We start from the raw sequence: 22195 nt of genomic DNA, 5'->3' as shown, positions 1-22195 counted from the left end.
CAGATGACGAAACACCTTAATAAACGACATATTGTTGAAATAATGGCTAATTCCTCAATACATAGCAATATATCGTGAGAAATCATAATTTGTAATATTTTAATAATTAAAGCAATCATCATCACTGAAGCTTTCGTAATTTATAGTTGTTTGTGTTTGTGCTAGATATCAATATAATTTTTCTGACGTACCTAAAATCATTATTGGAGTAGATTAGATACTTACCTTTCTCTTAGAGCGCTCCTCAGAGGGTCGTAGTTCGCCTCTCCGATAAAAAGCCTCTTAAAGGCTTTATCAAAGTAACAGTCTTGTAGACCTGTAGTTTTTATTTTAGGAAATTCTGGAAACATCTGCCTATTTTTCGGGTCTCTGATCTGAGGAACTGAAAGAGAAAGAATTGATAAATCTGAATAGTGAACGTTTTTGGAATTTTAATATATTAACAAAACTAATTGACTTAGATTTTGAGTAATGTTATAATCATATGCCCTACAGACCCTCGGGTTCGTAACTAACAACATCCTACTTAATCTTGATAACCTTTCGTATCGTCAAAACATTCTTTTGTTTAATATTATTGTATTTTTTCTCGTGAAAATTTGCTTAATTTAACTATTTATTTTTTTCAATTTCTCACATGCTTGAAAATGTCTCATTGATGTTAACATGTTATAAATTTAAAAATAATGAAACTATGGAATTAAAACAAAGTTTTAATTAAGTATTTTCTTTAAAATTGTGTGTTTTTTTAAAGTATAAGATGAGAGAAATATTTCTTTGATTTCAATACTGGAAAAGTTGGTAATGTTTGATCACTAGAACATTAAAACCTTTGGAAATATTGAGTTTTGATGAGATTAAAACATGTTTGCAAGTGCTTTAATTAAAAAGAAAGAATAATTCTTAATAGTAAACCATATCATTCATTCTATTATTAGATATATATTTTTTTTAAAATTCTATTTCTCGGTTTTAATATTATTATTTTATTTATCCAGAACTACCAGCCAACAGTATGAAATCATCCTTATGTCACGATACTAATATAATGACAACTAAAATAAAAAGTATACATATATTCCATTTGTTGATTTATGATTAGGAATAAGATGCAGGATTAATAATTAGGGATTTCAACTAATCTCTGATTGGGACACCGTAATTTTGTTCAGTAATCCTCAAAAATTACCGAGGTGCAAAAAATACCTACAAACTGTCCCACTTTATGACTTAGCAATTAGTAATAACTCTGAGGCTTTATGAAGGAATCCCATTAAAAATCGTTCGCATGCCAACGATAATTACCTCCACAATAGCTTTCTCTGAGCGTAACGAGACTGGCATTACGGGCGATGTGGTTGTGGAAGTACAATGCAGCAGTAATTTTCGGTTTGTGGTTTGTCCAGTGGTCGTCGGCTGTCCCTTGCTAACTGCTGCATACCGAAGTGGTGTGGAGGGAAATGGGGAATAAAAACCCACAGTTGTTGAAAGTCAGGGAGAACCGCAGCTATTGTTAAGAATCTTCCAACCTCCATTGAATTTAAGTAGCGTTAAACTAAAGGACGTGTATGCACTATATAAGACTGAAATGCAAATATTTTTTTGCAGTATCCAGATGTCAGTAGCTCTGTAATCTAATAATTTCTGGGATCAACTAACTTAATGATTGGTTAATTATGGATCCATATTATGTGGTTTTGGAATGGGTGATATAATGAATCGGAGAAATAATTGGAACTTCATTCACTTGTAACAAAACCAGGCCGAATACTGTTTTTTTTTTTAAATTTTAAAATCCTCTTTATTGATAAAAATATAAATACAATACTGATTATATGATAATATATAATACATTTGTTTGTTTACAATTTTCTTGTTTTGCCTTACGGCATTATAAGATTAAAGAATACTCGTTAAAAGGAGAGTTATAATATATACCAATATAAGTAATTTTTTTTTTTTAATACCACTCTACTTACAAATAAATGGATCAAATTAAGTCAAACAGTCCGCTTTCCGGAGACATAGAGTTCGTTCAAGAAGGTTAATATTTGCATAAATCATTTTTAAGGTTAAAATCCGGTAGAGTATGTTACGTGCATTGAATCAAGTGATCGACTTCTACTATACTAAAGAAAACTTTCAAATTAATTTCACAAATGATGTTAAATTACAATTAAATGGAAAATGATATTTTTTTCACAATTAGAATGATTCACACAATCGCAATAAGACACTAATTTTCTTCTGATTGATTTTTTATGATTTTCAGTTACAATTTGTATCCTAGTGGGACGTTTATCTGACAGTTCAACTGTTCTTTGGGCGGTGGCTGTGGACCATCTAAAAATTGCACTGACGGAAAGTGCTAACTGATTTGGGATGATGGGGAGGATTTCTTTTCCGTCTAACTCTGGAAACAGGATTCAAAATTGCAAAGCATGGATTTCTGATCTCAGGTCACGATCCTAGTGTTCGGAAGTTAACTAACTACCTTCATTAAGTAAAATAGGCCATGTTCTAGAGCAGAAATCAGAATAAAAATCACAAGAATTAAACCAATGGCAATGACGCTCCGATACCGCAAACAAAAGTCGTACCGTAAAGTTTAAAATAGTTTCTGAACTATTTCTTTTTTATTCAAATGCAATAATGGCAGTTTTAGGAATATAAGAAATCCAATGATAAAGAATAAGAAATGTATTAGAGCTGGGAATATTTAGCTAGTATGTTAAGCGGATTTGGACCCCTATACTTTCGAAGTGGTAAGAAGTTATTTTTCGCTTTATTATCCTTCGCTCTATTATCAATGAGAACCAGGATGAAGCAGAAGAAGTTGAAAAGACATAATTGCTGCTGGAAGTAGAGCCTATTTCTCCAGTGTAAGGCTCATCAAAACAGCCATACCACCAAATTAACCCTGTCCAAAACGTAATAAGGCCAGTAGTCACATACGGTGGAGAAACTTAGACCCTGAACAAGAAAAGCATTAACCCGCTAGATAGGTTTGAAAGACTAATTCTGAGGGGAATCTTAGGACCCGTATGCGAGAGTGGTAATGGGGGAAGTAGGAAAAACTTTTTGGGCTCTACAAGGAATGTAGCACTCCTCGTACAGAGGCTTAAATGGCTTGGCTATGTAATGAGGATGAGTGAGGAAAGAGTGGCACATAAACTGTACAGTTACGTTCCGGATGGTGTGCGGCAACGTGGTAGGCCGAAGGGCCGATAGAGGGATACTGTGAGGCGGGATCTGCGACAACAGAGGATCCCAGCTACCCTTTCAGAAGATAGAGAATGATGGTTGGTGGCCGTTGAGCAGGCCAAGGGCAGCATCATGCGCCTGTTGTGCCAGTAAAAGAAAGAAAGATGTTAAAGAATTTATATTAAATTTTCAGATGTTCTTCTGGAGAGTATTCTGGATTGAAAGCCAAGTTAAGGACAATAAATTTTAGTTTACAATGCAATGATGCTTACGTATATTGGACATAATCTTAAACTAATGACACTAGAAGCTGATTTTGATCGAAACGATTCTCAAAAAGAAAATCGAGTCATCGATATGCTTTAAACGGATGGTGACTGAACAAGTGTTTTGATTTTTAGGCGTTTTTCAAACCAAATGTATTTCTGAATCAGACCATCTCTTTGGTTGTTGCTTGACAGTGATAGTTTACTATCTTATTGCATTGTATTCGACAGAATTAGTGCTTCAGTAAGCGTCTCGTAAATTGTTTGCAAAATAGTTATGTTATTATTTTCAATTTATTTTCCTTTTGTTTTCCAGCGGTATTACAGCAGAGACACAGAAGTACTTTGTCTTTTTTCCTTTAAATGAAATTATAAAACTAAATTGCAATCGATATTAAAAATATTTATCACGCAAAAACCGCCTCATATATCATCCACATTAGTTCATGCAATGTTGAGTTTTTTATGAGCAAATGTAATTGTTAAATCAAAACAATAATTGAGGGTTTTAAGCATTGCTTTTGTATTTATTGCATAATGGCCGTAGTTTGATTTCCCTTTTAGAATATAGTTAAGGTTAACGGCATAGATGGAACGGTCCTTGAAACGTTTCTATTTATTCAATCTTCTCTTTTATATCATTTGTATGTAAAGGATTACATCGATATGTAATCTGTCCTGTATTATTGTGCTCCTCAAAAGATGAAGGCTGTTCCTGCAGGATGAACCGTCCACTATTTCACATAAGAGTGTGTAATCCTAATAAAAGATTAGGATAACAGGACTCTTAGGATTGCACAGTGTCATATCTCAATGAATTGCCTAGAATGAAGCTGACTCTAATTGTGCTAGTAAGATCTGGATCAGTGGCCAAAAGCCTCACTATTCTGCACAGCTAATGCTTACGAAACTAATTAGACGCTCTGATATTTCTCACTCATCTAATTCGAATTCTGATGTGTAAATAAAGGAAATCAAGGGTAGAGTGCTCATGCCTCTCAATTTCAAAGTCTTTAATGACAATGATCCGTTTTTATAAGTAAATTTACGTTAAGTATATGGTGAATGTCTTGTAAGTAATTCATTGATCAATTTTTGTTCGTTAAAATCAGTTATGAAGATTGAGGGTTATAAAATCTTCAAGATTAAATTCAGCAAAGTACCAATATCTGCTCTACTAACATAAACAAGCAATGTTGAATAATAAATTCCATTTAAGATATTGTATTTTATTATAAGAAGTATAATGGAGGGAGTACACTCCAGTAAAAGTGAAACAAAAAGGAGGGCTTAATTCTTTAATTTAGACTACAATGGTGGACACCCCATCCCTATTAATCTCAAAGTAAAACTGAGCTCCGAAGGCGTGGTCAACCCCTACCTTTTCGACTTTACATTCGTTTTGAAACAGTAGGATGCCACTCACCTAACTCTCTGGAGTAGAAAAGCTATAGTTTTTAAAATTTACTATCACACTTCGACTATAAAAAACCGGGGACTGCTGTTGGAATAGTAAAGTGTCTTACTTGTTATGGGCGGTGAGTAGCCGCCTCCATGGAGGTAACCCAGCTCTGCGAAGAAACCTATCCGCTCCAGGTCCGTCTTCCCATAGTGGAAGCCAATATCCGGCGGTGCAGGACTAATCTTTGTCTTCGCCATATCCTATCGTTATAATAAACTATTAGTAAAAATACGACTAAAATTCGTAGTGAAATTTCATTGAAAATGAACATATGATTTATTTTTTGTTCTAATTTTTTGAAACAACTGCCTTGGTCTATTTACACTTCTATACTGCTATATAAAAATGAAGAGTTTGTTTGAACCAAGTAATATCAATAAACGTTTATCGTTCTGGAAAAACGTAGGTTATTTTGGAAAACAACACGGGAACTTGGAATATCATCGAGAAGACTACAACAGTGAATACATTGGTCAGAGAGACAGCATAAAATACGGCAAGGCTCACTCTCCTGGTTGCACTGATCATTGATAACGCAATCCGAAAATGGAAGGAAATTGAGGTACTAATACCTTTCACCCCAACCATTTCGACTGATTCGTGTCTCAGTTTTCAAAGAATGCAATTTACCATCAAGATATTGTTGTCACAGTTGCAGTCACTACAAATAATACGTAAGCGAAATGTTAACGTTAAAGCATACTGGAATTGAAATAAGAAAATTTTGTTTTCCAACGTCAAAATTAAATGTTGTCTTATCTTGATGGGTTTGCAGTGAAAAACAGTGTACTATTTTTCTATAATGCAGGGGTGTCCATCTTTTCCTGTATATAAGATCTATTGTTCATCTTATAAGCGTGTCGCGATCGACTTGTTGTTTTTTTTTTCGGCCAAGACTCCCATTGGAGTCCTCTACTACCTAACAATGGTTGGGGGTTAAAGTTTTTCATTTTGTGGGACCACCACTCAATAAAAAAAGTCAACGTCTTAGGCCGGATTCGAACCGGAACATCAACATAACATAGACATCAATTTGGTAAGACCGTCAGTTAACCAGTGAGCTACGGGAGCCCCGACTTGTTGTTATAGGAGTAGTATAAGACAGAAGAAAGGGTGTAAAATGCATAATATGATAATACATCATGATTTAGTATCAGGTGCATTCCGGCTGTCAAGTATGCTTGGATAATTAATATATATGTTCCAAATTATTTTTAATTCACTTATTACGTTTTCGAGATATAGACTCAAAAAGAAAAATTTCCCGACCCAACTTTGCTAGTAGTTAGTCCTATCCTGCTAGCAGCATTCCGTATATGCGGTATCTAAAGAAGTCGTTTTACCGAAAATCCGACACTTTTAAAAGATTGATTTTTACTAACTTAAAGTGAAATGTAATTTTTTAGCAATTGCAATGTATAAGTTGTTGTAATATTTGTTCATAAGTATGAAAAAGTTGCTATAAAGCTGCACAGTATGGCTGATAATAGGATTTCAATATTTCACTTTCGTGTTGTTTTTGTTTTTGGCCCATGAAAATGTATACTATCTATTATAGCTCGCCGAGTACACATCGCACTGAATAATAATGAATAATAGATAAATATTTCAAGGCTATCTAAAAATTATTTCTCACATAGACACACTATCGGCAGCGTCAGAATAAACTCAAACGTGAGATACTCGGATTTTAAAATATTTTGCTATTACATTATTATTCGACTATCTCAACGAAGAGACTTTCTATACTAAAGATGATAATTCTGCCTTATAATCTAGAAATCTCGCTTATTTTACTAGTTATAATAAGGCAAATAAATAGTTATCCATAAAATTAAATCATAAACACTGGTAAACACACACACAAAGCATTTAGAAAAGAATTATAATAGTAAATAAACTATAAACTATAAATCATTCGAGGGGCCTGAAAAGAAGATGGCCACGAGACCTTCTAGTGTAGAAAGATTGTGTGAGTGCTACCCATGGGTAGTTTCTCTACATGTGTGTTTCACTCCATTTTGATCTTAAATCAAATTTACTAAATGTATTTTTATTTAAATTGTAAGTAGCAATTAATAAATAAAAAAATCTTTTGCAATAATATATTATCTTCTTATCTCTTTTATTGGAAGGTTTATTATTTTCACTAATTAAAAATAGATAGAAAAATGCTGTGTTTAAGCCAATAGGCTTCATTCATATTTCATAGAGACCTTGCTTCATCAAGTATTAATACATCGGATGTTCGTTCATAAATCAAAAGAACTTTCAATGAAAAAAAAAAAAGGAATAAAAATGTTAAGGTTATTCCCTTCAAGTGGTTGAATAAAATAAAAGTTAATGGGAAATAAAATACAAGATGTAATATCCTTGGGTTAAATTCATTCGGATCCATGTTGAAGAGAGATTAAACTGTAATCATGTTTCACATCAAAGTCTGGCTTTTCAGCTTTTCAGTCCTGAATATTTATCTTTTTTACGAATTTTTTTGTTTATAGTTTTTTTTTTATATTCATTCATGATTTAATTTTATGAATAACTATTTATCATTTAATTTGCCTCATTATAACTAGTAAAATAAGCGAGATTTCTAGATTATACGGCAGAATTATCATTTTAGTATAGAAAGTCTCTCCGTTGTGATAGTCGAATAATAATATAATAGCAAAATATTTTAAAATCCGAGTATTTCACGTTTGAGTTTTTTATGATGCTGCCGATAGTGTATCTATGTGAGAAATAATTTTTAGATAGCCTTGAAATATTTATCGGGAACATATCGATCTAATTAACTTGTTAATGTAACGGGATAAATTGGCAGTCATTTATTTTGAAGATTGATGAAGTCGAACTTTTGGTTTTCTGAGGTTCCATTATAGTAAAGGTACAATCAAGAGTGGTATTTGATAATTCTTTATAAAAGCTCATTCATTAAAATGTTGATTACAAAAATTTAATTTATAATATGTTTTAAGTATTGTTAGTACAATAATCATTTACACAAATACATGCAATAATTTTCAGGCCATTTACATAGAAATATATATTGATATGTATGAGAGGCACCAGTTGGAATTTTGAACTTGAAGTAAGTTCTGTTGTCGGCATGCCAGGCCTGGTAAATGACTCGATCGGCAAAACATTGAAGGTAATGTATAGATATATGTAGATACCAGATATGGCCTGGAGCAAGCGCCCTTCGGGACTGTTAACCGCATAGGTAGGGGTATCTTAACAGCCCTTATCTCACACCAGGGCACACTAAAAATTCCGGCCAAAGGCAACGACCTCTGGCAAAGAAGGAAGCCGCTTAAATTTGAAGATGAAAGGGAGGAAAAAGACCGACTTTAGCCGAAGGTCATTGAACTGTCTCACCCCTCTGAAGGGAAAGTAAAAGTACGTGGGAGCATAGAAGGACCAATGAGAAGAAAGGAGATAGGAAGTGGGGAGAAATCAGAAGTAGAGGGAAGTAAAAAGGGCAGGAGAACGGTGGAAGATGACAGTCTTTACAGGAAGGAGAGCCTTAGCAAGACCCACAGTCTTTGCGGGGAAGACAGTTGGCAGACAGTTTCCCAGGAAACAGTTAGAAGCAGAGGAAGGACGGTGGAGAGTGGCTGACTAGTTAGAGGCCAGAGGAGAAGTCACTCATCGCAGGGATTCAGCAGCGGCAGCCGGAATACGGCGGAATGACGCGGGATCCAAGATCCCCTCCGCTGCTACTGCCAAGATTGAACGGCGTACCAAAGCAAGTAACACCTTTTCCGTTGTAATTGGAATGGCAATAATAGAATTGATAACTTAGAGTCAGTATAAATATCAAAGATCCCAACTGGTACTTCTAAATTCAAAATATAACAATTAAAGTTTAAGAAAACAGATCTACCAGGCTCTCTATAGATATTCATCTTGCCGAAGTATATACGATTGTAAATATAAAATATGTAACAACGACTTTACTTTATAAGTAAGAATCTCTGCATGCTACCTCATAATCATAGCATAGTAAGTTGGTAAACACGATACCGTTATGATTAGTTATAGATATTCATATCTATCATACCATGGCGAGGGGGTCAATAGTATCTAGTGTTTCAATTAAATAATTCGCATACCTTTTCAGTCGGTTTCCATCAGGAACCGATAGAGATACATAATACAAATAAATAAATACATAGAATATAAATATATAAAAACATAAATAAATGGAAATATGAACAAATTAAATATAATATGTGTACAGGGAACCACTAGTCGGGCTTAGAACACCCGAAGCCCCGTACATATAGAAGAAAACGCCGAACAGCTTTAGTGGTTCCTCGTAATTGAATAAACAATTAAGAGAACGAAAATAATTGTGTTTCTTATTTTCCTGTCGTTTATCGTTTCCAAAGTTTTTGATGTGGAATCATTTTGCGTCATAGTTCAAAAACGTTTTTATTAAGCCCTTACTCTGAAGAGAAACTGCCTAAAACTAGAGTATCATAGAGGGGAATTTTATAGCATTTTCCACGAATTTTATTACATATACTTTTATGATTTCTTGGCCCTAGATGTTTGTTCGGGCGCTAGTTTTACTCCAGTTCGGGGAACTCCAAACTAGGTCTTTTGGTTTTAGACATTTTATAACATCTTAATTATGTTATAAAATTAACAATCTATAGTACGATGATAATGAGATGTGTTTCACAGTGTAATCAACCGTGTAATATTACTTCACAATGTATGTAATTACAATCAGATGTGTTTAATTATTGATAATATTTATCAAGTATTTGCTTGAAATATTTACTCCACATTTAGGACATGATCGATTTGGCAGTTACCACCAACGATGTACCTATCACATTACTCGTGCATTACCAATAATAATAGAGTATGGGAAAATATTATATTACATTATTGTGATTTACTTATAATTTATAATGAGAAATAAATATTATTTTGTTTGAATTTGAATCATAAATAAAAAAACCTAAATTTATTTAAATTCGAAGGGAAAATAATTTAAAACAAAAGTTAAAATGAAAGAGTTATATGCTTTTTTTTTCTTCTAGAGCAAAACAGAACATTATGTGTGGAATTGATGTTTCATCTTTTCTACCATCTATTAGTTTCACTTACCTATATACGGTAATCCATTATTATCCATTGCTATATAATTATAGCAAGGAGAAGGTTTGTCATTTGGAGCTATTTCCGAGTCCAGGTTACCAAGTATCGCACAATGGTCTCTGGACCTGTATCCGTATGAAAAACCTAGTTCCAAAAAGGAATAGTTTTCCAAAATTTAAATTAATTTTTTAAGACAGGTTATGCCTGGGGTCTGACAGCAAAATTTCCAATAAAATCAATTAACCGGAAGTGCCAATATAATTTGATATTTCACATTTTCTGGATTGTCCAGTCAACGATTTTAGAAAATATAAACTTTAAGATAGACAGTCATAGTACTTTAGCATTGAATAACTAGCTAATAGCACAAGGCAAATCTTTAGTTAATTGGTATATTTTTATATTTCAGTCATACGTTGGGAAGTAAAAATGTTAAAATTTTAGAATGAGAAATATTATTATTTTTGTTAAATTTTGAATTCTTCAATATGTTAGATGAATGGCTCATTTGGAAAATTAGTACCTAGAAATATTGTCACAGTGAATAATATACATCATCTCTTCCGAAATGATCGAGTATTAATTTGAACTCAAAGTAGAATGTTAAGTGAAGGTTGTGTAATGTGCTAATGAATTCATTATTACAATTTGTTTTACTCCGAAAACTTTAAGAGAACAGACGAAAATAAAGAGAGGAAGTTAACCAGTTTTTTATTGATTTTAGAAAGATTAATAATTCAATTGACCGAACACAACTCAAATAGTTTCCCAAAAGTACAAGGAACACTAAGTAAATTTGTAGTCCGTATGTTAAAACAATATTTAATTACGTTCAAACAGAAAATTCTTGTTCTAAAAAATATAGAACTAAAAAGTTTATTTAGATTTAAAACAGTGCGATTATACTTATTTAAATTTTATCAACTTAGCACTTTAATGAGTTTCTAGAAAATTAACTACAAAATATCGGATTGAATTATTTAACAATACAATTTTATTCCTCGTTTTGATGATTTTACTTTACTTCATAAGGAGATTTAAGAAAATAAAATAAGAGTTATGTCCAACATCATTGATGAATGTTTTTTAATATTTAGGTCCGTAAAGAACTCAGGCAAAATACAATATATGATAAGAAGCCGAAACGTGAATTTTCCTTGCCATAAATGAAAGAAGGAATACGATTGCAATGTGGAGGAGTTTACAACAATTGAAACAAAATTGAAGAGGAAAACATGAGAAGGATTCGAGAAGTTATGTTTTATTGTAACATACCTACTATTCTTACTGGTAGGAAAGATGGCAGTTCACGTTAAGGAGGAACAATACTTATTTTAGAAAACCAAAATAAAGCAATGCGAAGAATATTTAGTCCAAAAAAGGATGATCTCAGAGATGACAGAATTCAGACGTCTACACAATGCGGAACGGGCTGGCTGGCTATGATTTAGAATAAATGCGTAAGTTCTAGTTTAATGCGGTAATTTACATTTTTGCATCTCATTATCCTACTATGCCAAAATATTTGTAGTAGTTTTTGTATATTTTTAGCTCTGATGAATCCCTACAAAGTGAGGTGGAACGTCACAGAAAAAATAGTTGTTAACTATTTTTTGTTTTCTTTTGACCGCACTCACCAACTTCTTCATAATTTTTGTATCTATTAGTTATAATTGCTAACAATAAGAAATGGTTATTTTTTCATATAAACGAAATTAAAGATATTTTAGAGGAAGATTTTCTAATTCTGTATAATTTTTGATAAAATCGAACATATATGAAAAATCGATTTTATATAGAGGCACTTTTCGGCTTGTCGATTGTAACGATAAAGTTCTGTGTCATCCCTGGCTTATACATGCCTTAAGTATATGATTTCAATTTTGTACGAATTTTGGGTTTTGATTTAGGCTACCCTCAGACAGGCCATTACACGCGCATTTATAGCAAATGTGGCATGCGTGTAATGTACGATTACTCCAAAATTAAACAGAAAAAATGTTCTACTTGAGAAAATTCTGTGGAATTTCATTCAACGAAAATATTATAAAAAATAAATAAAAAATCCATTGAGAATAAATTCATCCGGAAAGGAATCGACAATTGTTAACGCCATAATATAATTACCTTGTAAATAGGATTTAAGTTTTATTAGTGTTTAATTTAGTTACATATATTTTTATTTGTATTGTTTTATTTAGATTTAGTTATTTGAAAAGAAAAAAATATGTAATTATATTTGTTTGTAATAATGAGTAATAGAAACAGTTGCTAAGGCGTCACCCTAGCAACGGACCGACCATCTTAGTTTTTTTTATGGCAGTTCCAACTAATTAGTGGCCCTGGTAGCGTCATTAGCAGCCCTGTCGGCGTTTGGTTGATATTATTTTATTTGACATGTTTTGAGTGTACTCGTCGTCATAACAGTTCGGAACCAGACCACTTCTGTGATTCGATTTTAATATGAGTTCCAATTAATTAAATAATTAGTGGCCAACCCCTGAACCCAAGGAACGTGTGTAACCAGCCCTGTCTGTGTTCATTTTGTCGGCTCGCCTAATACAATACGACTGTTGGATATTTGGACCATCGATGAGCCAGACCAATACATCTCGGCAGCACTCTTCCTCTGACCTACCGGAGTGGAGCAACCTTTCGTCGTGCAGTATTTATTTTATATATATTTATTTGTTTGTTTATTTGTAAATTAGTTTCTTTTCGTTTTCATAATTTATCTGGCTATATTATTTTTATGTGAAAGGCCTTTGTATTTTTGCTTGTATATTTTGTTTATGTTAGTTTTTAGTTTTCAAATGATTAAATTGAACCAAATAAATGTTTAATCCGAGCCAGTTTGTTTTTTGTTCATTTTAAAGCCTTCCAACAAAAAGACATAGTTGATTTGAGGTGGCTTTAATATCAATTTAATGTATAAACCTTATTTTATTCAATTTACTCCCTCTTGTATGATTAGTGAAAGGTTATATAGCTTTGTCAGTAACAAGAAACTAGTATCGGTTTGTAGTCACGTATTTTAGTGCATCATCACTAAAAAGAACTAAATTCTTCACAATTATCTATATTCATTTGTCTTCATTCCCTATCTTATAATCAAAACAAAAATATCAAGTAAATACTTATCTTAATGATTCCATAATATTTATTAATCATCTGTTACATTTACAATAGTGCTAGGATACTACTTGTTTTCGCTTGTATAATAGTTTAATTTGCCAAATTTGTGACAGGCATTCCTGCAATGCTGGCTGATGGAAGGAGATCGGGGGAGAAGCACCCATTTTGTAAGTTTGAGGTTGAGAAATTTCATCATAGGGAGCGTACAACTGGTGAGTGTATTCTTCATTCTGATACATTTAATTATAATTGATCTTTCTATTAAAAGTCATTGTAGGCTACGATGAAATATGTGAAAATACCAAAGAGACTTAAAAAGTAAAATATGATTATAAAGAATATTGTAATATATCGCTACCAACCTACGTAGGAATGGATTGCTCTCCTTTCAATAGTTATCGTATATAAATAATGTAAATATTTATATCACAAAGAGTAGGCAATTATGGTGGTGATGTAACCTATCCTTTTTAAGATTGGCATCCTGATTGCCCTTTGTTACTGAAATGTACGAAACATATTTCTATTGCAAGAATATGTATTTTATAAAGGGAAGGTACACATATATATTGACAGTTTTCTATAGGTTTCTCCTGGTCACTTTAAACTATTATATTGATATACTATTTCTAGGAGATGCCCTTTGATAAGTGTCTTAGACCCTTCCAGCTTTCAACCCAACAACATTAACCCAGCGCCGTGGTACGTGGAACGTGATTGGTGAGTGAGGCTCTCCTCCTTACAACCATCTGGACTTTTAATCGTCAATCTGCCAGCGATGTTAGCTACTCAGGGTGGTGTTTCGTTTTCTCTATAAACACTAGTTGATTGATACTTGCGCCCGTTATTATGAGTTTTTGCTAGTTCAACAGTACTACTTCTTTTCGACTCAGCCTTAACCATTTTATTGGTAAGTAGGGACTCAGTCCGTGCAAGCCACCCATCTACCGACTTTCATTCTGGCCAAGTACCCAGCCCAGCTCCATTTTAATCGGTGGGCCCCAACCCTTAGACTTTTGTTTATTTTTTTAAGAATCCCTTAATATTCTAATATATCTCGTTTCTTAATGAACATTAAACTCCTTAGGAATTGCATTTCATGGTATTCAGCCTCAGATCCAAGTTTTTTTGTTACCACCCAGGTTTGAGCCCCATTGAGAACCGTGGGATACACACATTTGGTCAAAATTTTGTCTTCAAGATCCAGACATTGGTTGATTTTAAAGTTCTTTCGGAGAGACCAATATTTACACCACCCGAATATTATTCTTCTTTCTAATTCCATATTCATATTTCCTACTAACGTTACTGTCTGCCCTTTGTAAATATATTCCTCAACATATTCTATCTCACTATTGTTTAAATAAATTGGTATTTCTATTGAATTTGGCATGATTTTTGTTTTCGATGTATTTATATTAACTCAGCATTTTACTATTTTATAGGTAAGTATCATATTCTCGAGTATATCAAATTTTCTTCATCCATTTGTAAGCACCATTGGTACCAAATTGATACTTACGCTCTTTGTGAAAAAGACCATTGGTTTTTGCCTTTTTTCAGTTTTCTATACCTGGGGAGAAGTAAATTTGCAATTTGACCAATCCAGACGACTAGCAAGCTGTTATTTTACAACAGAAGATATAATGCTCCAGATTACTTTCTTTTTTTATTTTTTCTATGCCACAGGAAGTGGGCTTTTACCCCATTTTCCCTCTCGCAGACCAATACAATGTCCCAGATTACTAAGATCATGAGAATAGTGATATTGGTGAGTGCGAACAAATGGAAGAAAGGAAAGAAGATTCTGAAACTGATCTAGTGAGGAAGAAAATGATAATAACGATGAAAGTTTTACATTGCTCATGCGAAAAAAAGAGGAAAGGTGAATATAGAATGAAAGTGGGATAAAAATCCACTGAATACTAGAAAACGACTAGGGAAACAAAATATTTTGATGTAAAAATACATCGATCCTGTTGAAATTAAAGCTTTTATTTCTGGGAGGGGTCTTCAAAGTAAATCACATGAATCGAGATAAGTTGTGGTAGTTGACCAATTTAGAATAGTTATTAATGTTGAAATGTTTTCATTTCTGTTTCGATCCCTAAGATTTGATTACATCAGTACACGTCCAGAATTTGTACTATATGGTCGTTTAGCTCCCTAAAATTGTTATTTAAATAATGTATTAGTTCTTAATTTAATAAATTTTATTACTATTAAGATAATAATTTTCTTGTTACAATTAAATAAATAAATCTTATTTTTGTTGAAATGAATGTTTGTCTTTCATACACCTTACACATACAATTGATATTAAACATTAATGTACGAAAAAATAGGGAGTTTCTAATGACTGTATCATTTTGACACTTGCACCCTGAAGTGAGATTTCTGGAAGTGCGCCTGTCGCAACCTTAATCCCCTCCCCTAGTTCTATGCTCATTCCCACCTCCTAATATTCCACATATCCTGATGGTAGTGTGTAGAATCCATGTATAACAGTGTTTGCGGTGGACACTCTAACAACACACTGCGGTTGTAATTTTGTTACTGATGTTAGTATTTTTAATAGTTAAGTAAAATACTTTCTAAAAAACTTCAAACAGCTCTATTTTCTAAAACAGAGTTTTTTGAGTTATGCCTCTGTCATTGTGAATACTATGCCCAAATTTTTGATACTATGAAGGTGGCAATTTTTCCATTTTTATTTCTCAACCTTACGAGAATGAAACATTTTTTGTTGTTATTTTATATTGTTACTTATCCCTTCTAATTCGTTTGTTTCGGTTTTTCCACCCCTTCAGTGCAACATATTCCACTGCTGAGGGGATGAAATTATTCTATCTGTCTTCCCAAAACTCGTGGATGATTCAGGAGAATATTAGTGAATAAGGAAGCCCTAATTGCTGCTAGTGCTCGTGATAAATTTAAGCTGTTAAAGCAGTGTAATGACTTGATTACGTGATTGAATTGTGTGTTGTACTAAATAGAAATTGATCTGAGAAACTTATTTTGTAAATATTAATATTGTATGTGGAAGCGGATATCTCAGTGGTAAGGTCACTGCAATGACACGGGTTCGATTCGGGTGTGGGAGATAATTATTTTATGTTTTACGGTAGCTGTGAGCCAGTCCTCTGGGTTCGGAAGCCGTCTGGAGTCCACCCATGCTCATGGAGTGTGTACCATTAATTAGGTAAAATTTTGGTGGCGGTCGAGTGTGATTCTGAGCAAATCACCTCCTTGGACAACCGTTGGTCTAGCTACTGCACTTCCTTACAAAATACTGCACACCGGACCCTTCATTAGCACAGATTTAATTTTTTTTCAATGCTTATTGTATCATTAATTATTTAAATACTTTTTCTGTAAATATTCGGAGACTTTGTTATGAAGTTCTTTTTATTTTTATCTAAATAAAGGGTTGCACACTTTTTTGGCAATATATCCATGGAGATAACGTTTTCCAACTACCTGTAAATTATCTTTTTTTTTTAAATGTTTAAAATTTTTATATCAATTAGTATTGGTCTGTAAATTCAGGCTCTATCAAGAAAAGGGCTGATGTCACTTGTTATATAACGACCCTTATATTTATATATATTAAACTTAACAAAATCTAAGGCTACTCTCCTTTACGACTATACCTTAAGCCGAATGTGATTAGGTAAGCCCTGGCGATGACACACAAATAATCGCAGGCGTTTGTTACTCGAGATTAAACTACTCACGCCCCGCCAAAGCATTACATCAGCAGATGTCCCTTGTGATTAAATGTCATCATATCTCTCCGCTAGGGTGGAGCTATATGTCTTTGTTCCTGATAATACATCTCGCTAGTTCCGGAGCTCTGCCGTAAGCCATTAATGCAATTGGCAATCCAAGACTGGATCACTTTACTTTATAGACAATTAGAAATTTGCATAAACTGTGACCTACATATAGTACCGAATAACAATGAACAACAGTTGTAGACGGTTAGGGGTGGGGTGTCTAAGCCTAGTTCACTCTAATAATTTAGTTTGGTGAGGAGTAATTTAGTTTCTAAAATATTGTTTACTGCCAAAAAATGTTCATACAACGATAAAATACTGTGCCCAACTGATTAGCGTTTCACAAGATAAGCAGGCTTTAAAGCAGTAAAAAAAATGAAATTATAATAATAATATATTTATTCGAAAATAAATTATTATTAAAGTATGAAATTGATGACTGATTAACTCAACTAAAATTCTTACTAAACTACTCAATTAATTTTTACTATTCACATATATTTGGCCACTAAAATTTCTTAAATAAAACAATAACAATTAAAGTCATTATAATGATTAAGAACTGAAAGATTTCCAAAATAATAATTAATACCATTACTTTCCTTGAAACAATTAGTTAATTAATAAAATCAAAAAAACATGAATTTATATTTATGTTTTTTTAAATTTGACAAAGAAATAATCGATGAATTTCCTTCCGATATACAATCTTTATTATTGAAGAAATGACAAAATGGGAGGATAAATGTTTCCATTTCTGGATTGTGTAACTGTTGAAACAATTACGAGGCTAAAATAGTGGCGCCGTTGGCATGTTTAGTCAGAGACAACATGGCAAAAATTTGGTGATTTCTACTTTAGGCCATTTTTATATTCTGTAGTTATATTTTCAGTGAATCATAGATGTAATTTAATTTAGGAATGCCAATTATACACTTAACGAAAATCAATTAGATCAATTTCGATACTCATATTTACTTTGTACAATTTACAATGAAATTTAGTTCTTATATTTTAAGTTATTTTCCTGCTGTGTTCTGGCCACTCTATTTCGTTCAAACCATTATCACTTAATCTGATTTGAAATTTAGGCGTATTTTGAGGTTTTTTTGTAGAAATGGATGTTTTTTAAGTTCATTCAGGTTCTGCCAAAAAAGAAAAGGAAGTTTTATCAGGGACTTCTAGACTTCTTTTGATACCTTAAATAGTATGGGTAATGGGTAAAGTACCGAAGCTTGAAATAGAGGATTTAGATTTATTTGCAATTAAAAGATTTGTAACGAAAAACATCTAATAACAAAATACGGCCCCTTCCAGGCTATTGTAGAGAAAGGTATACAACTGTATATGATATTATTTTACATTAATATTTTATACCTAACTTCCGACTAAAATTATATTGTCAAAAATACCACTGAATTTTAGTGAAAATGTGAATGATTGTTGTATTTCATTGAACAAAGTCTTTATACAATTAAAAATTATCTATTCTCTGTTCAGTATATGTAAAACAAGATTTTTTGGGAAAAAAAAAGTTCCTGTTTTAAAGATCTTTCGGCCTACGTCTGCTGTAGGTTTTCTTTCGGTTAAATATATGCATATTTAACTGTATAATTTCTAATTGATAATAATCTGTTGTTCTTTTAACTTATTTCATTTGTTTTGAGATGTATACAACATGACTACAATACGTTTTAAAATATATGGTACTATTGAAATTGTATGTACCTATTCAATCTGGTGGAGTCATTATTTATTCTATCTCTCTGGAATTTCCTATCCCAGTTTGTTAGTGATTGGTCAAGAATGTTCGATATTGCATTGGAACAATTGTGTGTTAAATCGATATTTTACATATTGCTAACCCTTTTATAGTTTTTAGTTTATACTGTACCGTTTTATAGTTTATACTGTATGGAAAAGAAAAGTGTATAAATATTGAATATATGATATTTGTTATGTATTAATTAATAAAATCTTTATTAATTTTTAGATGTTGGGAGTATGTTTGTTATCATTCCATGTATTAAATTTGATAAAAATCATTGAAAAACGAGACCTCTTTGGTAATTGTTTGAAATAATTTTCTTCATTACAGTCATAAAATTAGAATTAATTTTCATTACTCGTTTTAACATATCGCTGTCACAATTCAAGGGTGTAACATCTCAAAAATGTTCATTTTAGTATTGGTAATCTCAGTAATAAGGATAAAATATCCAAAATATATAATTTCAAAATTTCCGTAGATTTTGAGATGTTGCCCAATTGAACTGGTTGAAAAAAATTAATAAATATTATTCTTATAAGACATATTTATATATTTATACATAGAGACCCACAATTCCTTACTCTGAATAAAAAATATCCAAGACGGAGTGATCCACTTTTTTTTTTTGCTTTTCCGGCAAAATGCACCGCCACAGAGGGCGTATTGTACGCCGTCTCTCCTCTGCTCAGAGCAGGCCAATTGCCTTTGCGAATTTGGATATTGTGTAATGATCCACTATTTCGCAAAGTTTGGGGGCAAGATATGATCCTTACCGAAGATGAGGAATCGTGACCTTGCTATTGGATCAGATGTTCAAATGATGTGGTTAGCAGTCTCATCATCCTTTCTGCGGAACCTGCAGAAAGTGGACTCTATCAACCTTATTTTATAGAGATGCTTATTCAACTGACAGTGTCCCGTATATAGACCTAACCACTCATCTTAAATTACTCCTATTTATGTAAAGAAGAGTGTTACTTCTTTTCGGGCAGGATCCCTTAAGGAAAACTTTTGATTGTTCCATGCTTCAGGTATATCTCCAGGGTAACCCAGCCTTGCTTTCAGCATTAATTGTGATGTGTGGTTAGGTATAAAATGAGCGGTCCCAGATCCTTTCCTAGAGCGATAGTCCGCTCGGTCATTTCCTTTGTTCCCTTTGTGTCTAGACACCCATTCTACCCGCAACTTGATGGCCAAGGAAAGAGAGTTTAAGTTAACCTTACACTCCTCCATCAATTTAAAACGAATTACATAGCTACCCACCGCAAAAATGGCTGCCTGACTATCCGTAAAAATCGTTATTAGCCTATTCCTCATGGACTCTTTTATTCATTCTAAATTTCTCAAGCCTACATGTAGAGCTGAAGGCTTGAGCCTCAATCTCTACATGCAGCGGTGTTATGTTCAAAAGAACCTCCATCGCTGCAGGAGTGGTGCTTATGGTACCAGTCATCATAAGGCATGCCAATCTCTGAAGTTTCCCAAGCCAGGCTCGGGATTTACTAGATTGTAGTATTATGCCACCATACGATAGCAGCGTATAGGACAATGGGTCTTATCGCTGCCATGTACAACCAATAGTTTTTGATTTAAGGTCCCAGGAACGCCTGTTGAACAGATTCGATACTTAGGACTCCATATTGACAAGAGACTTACTTGGAATCCACACACAAAACTGAAACGACAAGAAACTGCTCGTAGATTCCGATTGCTACAACACTTACTTGACAAACGCTCTGAACTTCCCATCCACTACAAAAAATTAGTATACACTACGATAATCAGACCAATTTGGACATATGGAATTGAGCTCTGGGCCTCCACCAAACCATCAAATTCTTCCCGCATCCAATCGTCAATCCAAAATCCTACGAAAAATCCTTGATGCTCCTTATTACGTTACAAATAAACTCATTCACAAAGACCTTAACATCCCATTCGTTGTAGATTTGGTCCAACAGATATGCGTATTTTCATTCCTAACTCCTTAACCATCCTAACCCATTAATTCTTAATCTTTCATCCTTAACAATCCCTGATAATCCTCCGAGGTGTCTGAAAAGAAGATGGCCACGGGACCTTCTAATTTAAATTAATGTTTGAAGTACCACCAATGGGTGGTTCCTTCCCTAGATTTTCAAGTGTATATGAAACATACAACATATTTACCTATTGTATTATTTTGTACAGTTGTAAATTACATTAAATAAAAAAAAAATAATAAAAAAATAAATAAATAAAAGTCCCAGGATTTACCTACGGCTTCTTTACACGCCCAGAGACACCTCAGTGCTTTTATACTGGTCCTTTCAACATGAAGTTGCCACTGTAGTTTACTATTAAGAGTAAAGCCAAGATGATTGACTTCACTACAGAATTCTATAAGATATGGTGACCTAATTGCGATATTACGTCTGTTAGTGAAGACACAAAGACTGACTTTTAAGGATTGATGCTATGCTAAGACCACCAACGAGGCAGGGCGAAATCACTGCAATTTTTAAAGTATTATATAAATACTAATTACTATATATGTATATATCTTAATAATGATATATATATAAGTTATCTTTTACTCAAGTGAAACTAAAAATAATAGGAGAGAGAGGAGTGCGAAATGAAACGCTTGAAGTGCTGTCAAAGGCTGATCTATTTGCGGAGCCTGTCCGTCTTATATATACAATCGGTCAGCTGTTCTCGATCAGCTGATATGGACCTGTCAGCTGACAGTCCGTAACTAATATATATAACTTAAGTATGTGTAAACGCAAAATGTTTAAAAAGAGAAGAAGGAATAAGATCTAACACGCTTGGACTGCTGTAAAATACTGGCTTTATTGTGTTCGGTAATCTTATATACATTCGATCAGCTGATCCCCTCAGTCAGCTGACATCGAAATAAGAGATATGATTCAGACCATAACTGCTCCCACCAGTTTACGAACAAGCCTCGTAAAGTAATACAATACAATATGAATATTGAAAACAAAAACAATAATGAAAACTATTTACTATAAAAACAGAAATTCCTATATACATATCATAGTAAAACATCACAAACCTCCCCTAAGCCTCCATCGGGCGCGGCTGAACGGTTTTTTTGGTCTCTTCCAAAAAGGCGCCGAGAGTGACCCCCCTAGGGATGGGATATCGAAAGAAAAATATCGATATCGGTATCGATATCGATATCGGAAAGCAATATCGATATCGATATTATATCGGACCTGAAATATCGATATTTTAAAATATCGATATCGAAAATTTAACGAATTAAAGTAATAATAGTTATAAAATGATACTATAGCATGATATTTGAAGACTTATATCATGTCATACCTTATCAAAATACATAAGAAACTCTTAATAACTATGTAAAAAAGCAACACCACGACAACCATATCATAAACATAAAAAATATTAACTAAAATATAATTGTTTTATTGAAGAAAATTTAAAAATAGAA

The 22195-nt window shown here is 33.0% G+C and overlaps 2 protein-coding genes across 10 annotated transcripts in view; one reads left to right on the top strand and one right to left on the bottom strand.

The window, feature by feature from the left end:
- The window catches only part of LOC106691171 (cilia-and flagella-associated protein 96), a 14216-nt gene extending 9026 nt beyond the window's left edge, over nt 1-5190 (bottom strand). The window contains exons 1-2 of the mRNA XM_014436853.2: nt 4997-5190; nt 226-382 (exon numbers count right to left, since the gene is read on the bottom strand). Of these exons, the coding sequence (XP_014292339.1) occupies nt 226-382; nt 4997-5129 (290 nt within the window). The 5' untranslated portion in view covers nt 5130-5190. The remainder of the gene's footprint in view (nt 1-225; nt 383-4996) is intronic.
- A 5980-nt stretch (nt 5191-11170) lies between these two features.
- LOC106691170 (uncharacterized) overlaps nt 11171-22195 on the top strand; it is a 27213-nt gene continuing 16188 nt past the window's right edge. For 3 of the 9 annotated variants that reach the window (XR_001344741.2, XM_014436852.2, XM_014436847.2), the window contains exons 1-2: nt 13245-13394; nt 18955-19027. Coding sequence is in view for 6 of the 9 variants with exons in the window: in XM_014436852.2 (XP_014292338.1) it covers nt 13317-13394; nt 18955-19027 (151 nt within the window). In the remaining 3 variants the exon portion in view is untranslated. Of the gene's footprint in view, nt 11508-13062; nt 13177-13244; nt 13395-18954; nt 19028-22195 lie in introns of those variants that run through there. The other 6 variants (XR_001344742.2, XR_010842872.1, XM_014436849.2 and 3 more) reach the window with 5 other exon arrangements.

Source organism: Halyomorpha halys, unplaced genomic scaffold (assembly GCF_000696795.3).
Source record: "Halyomorpha halys isolate HHAL.00 unplaced genomic scaffold, Hhal_1.1 Scaffold2130.1, whole genome shotgun sequence".
In the NCBI taxonomy this organism is placed as follows: Eukaryota; Metazoa; Arthropoda; class Insecta; order Hemiptera; family Pentatomidae; genus Halyomorpha; species Halyomorpha halys.
This window is presented reverse-complemented; position numbering and strand designations above follow the sequence as displayed.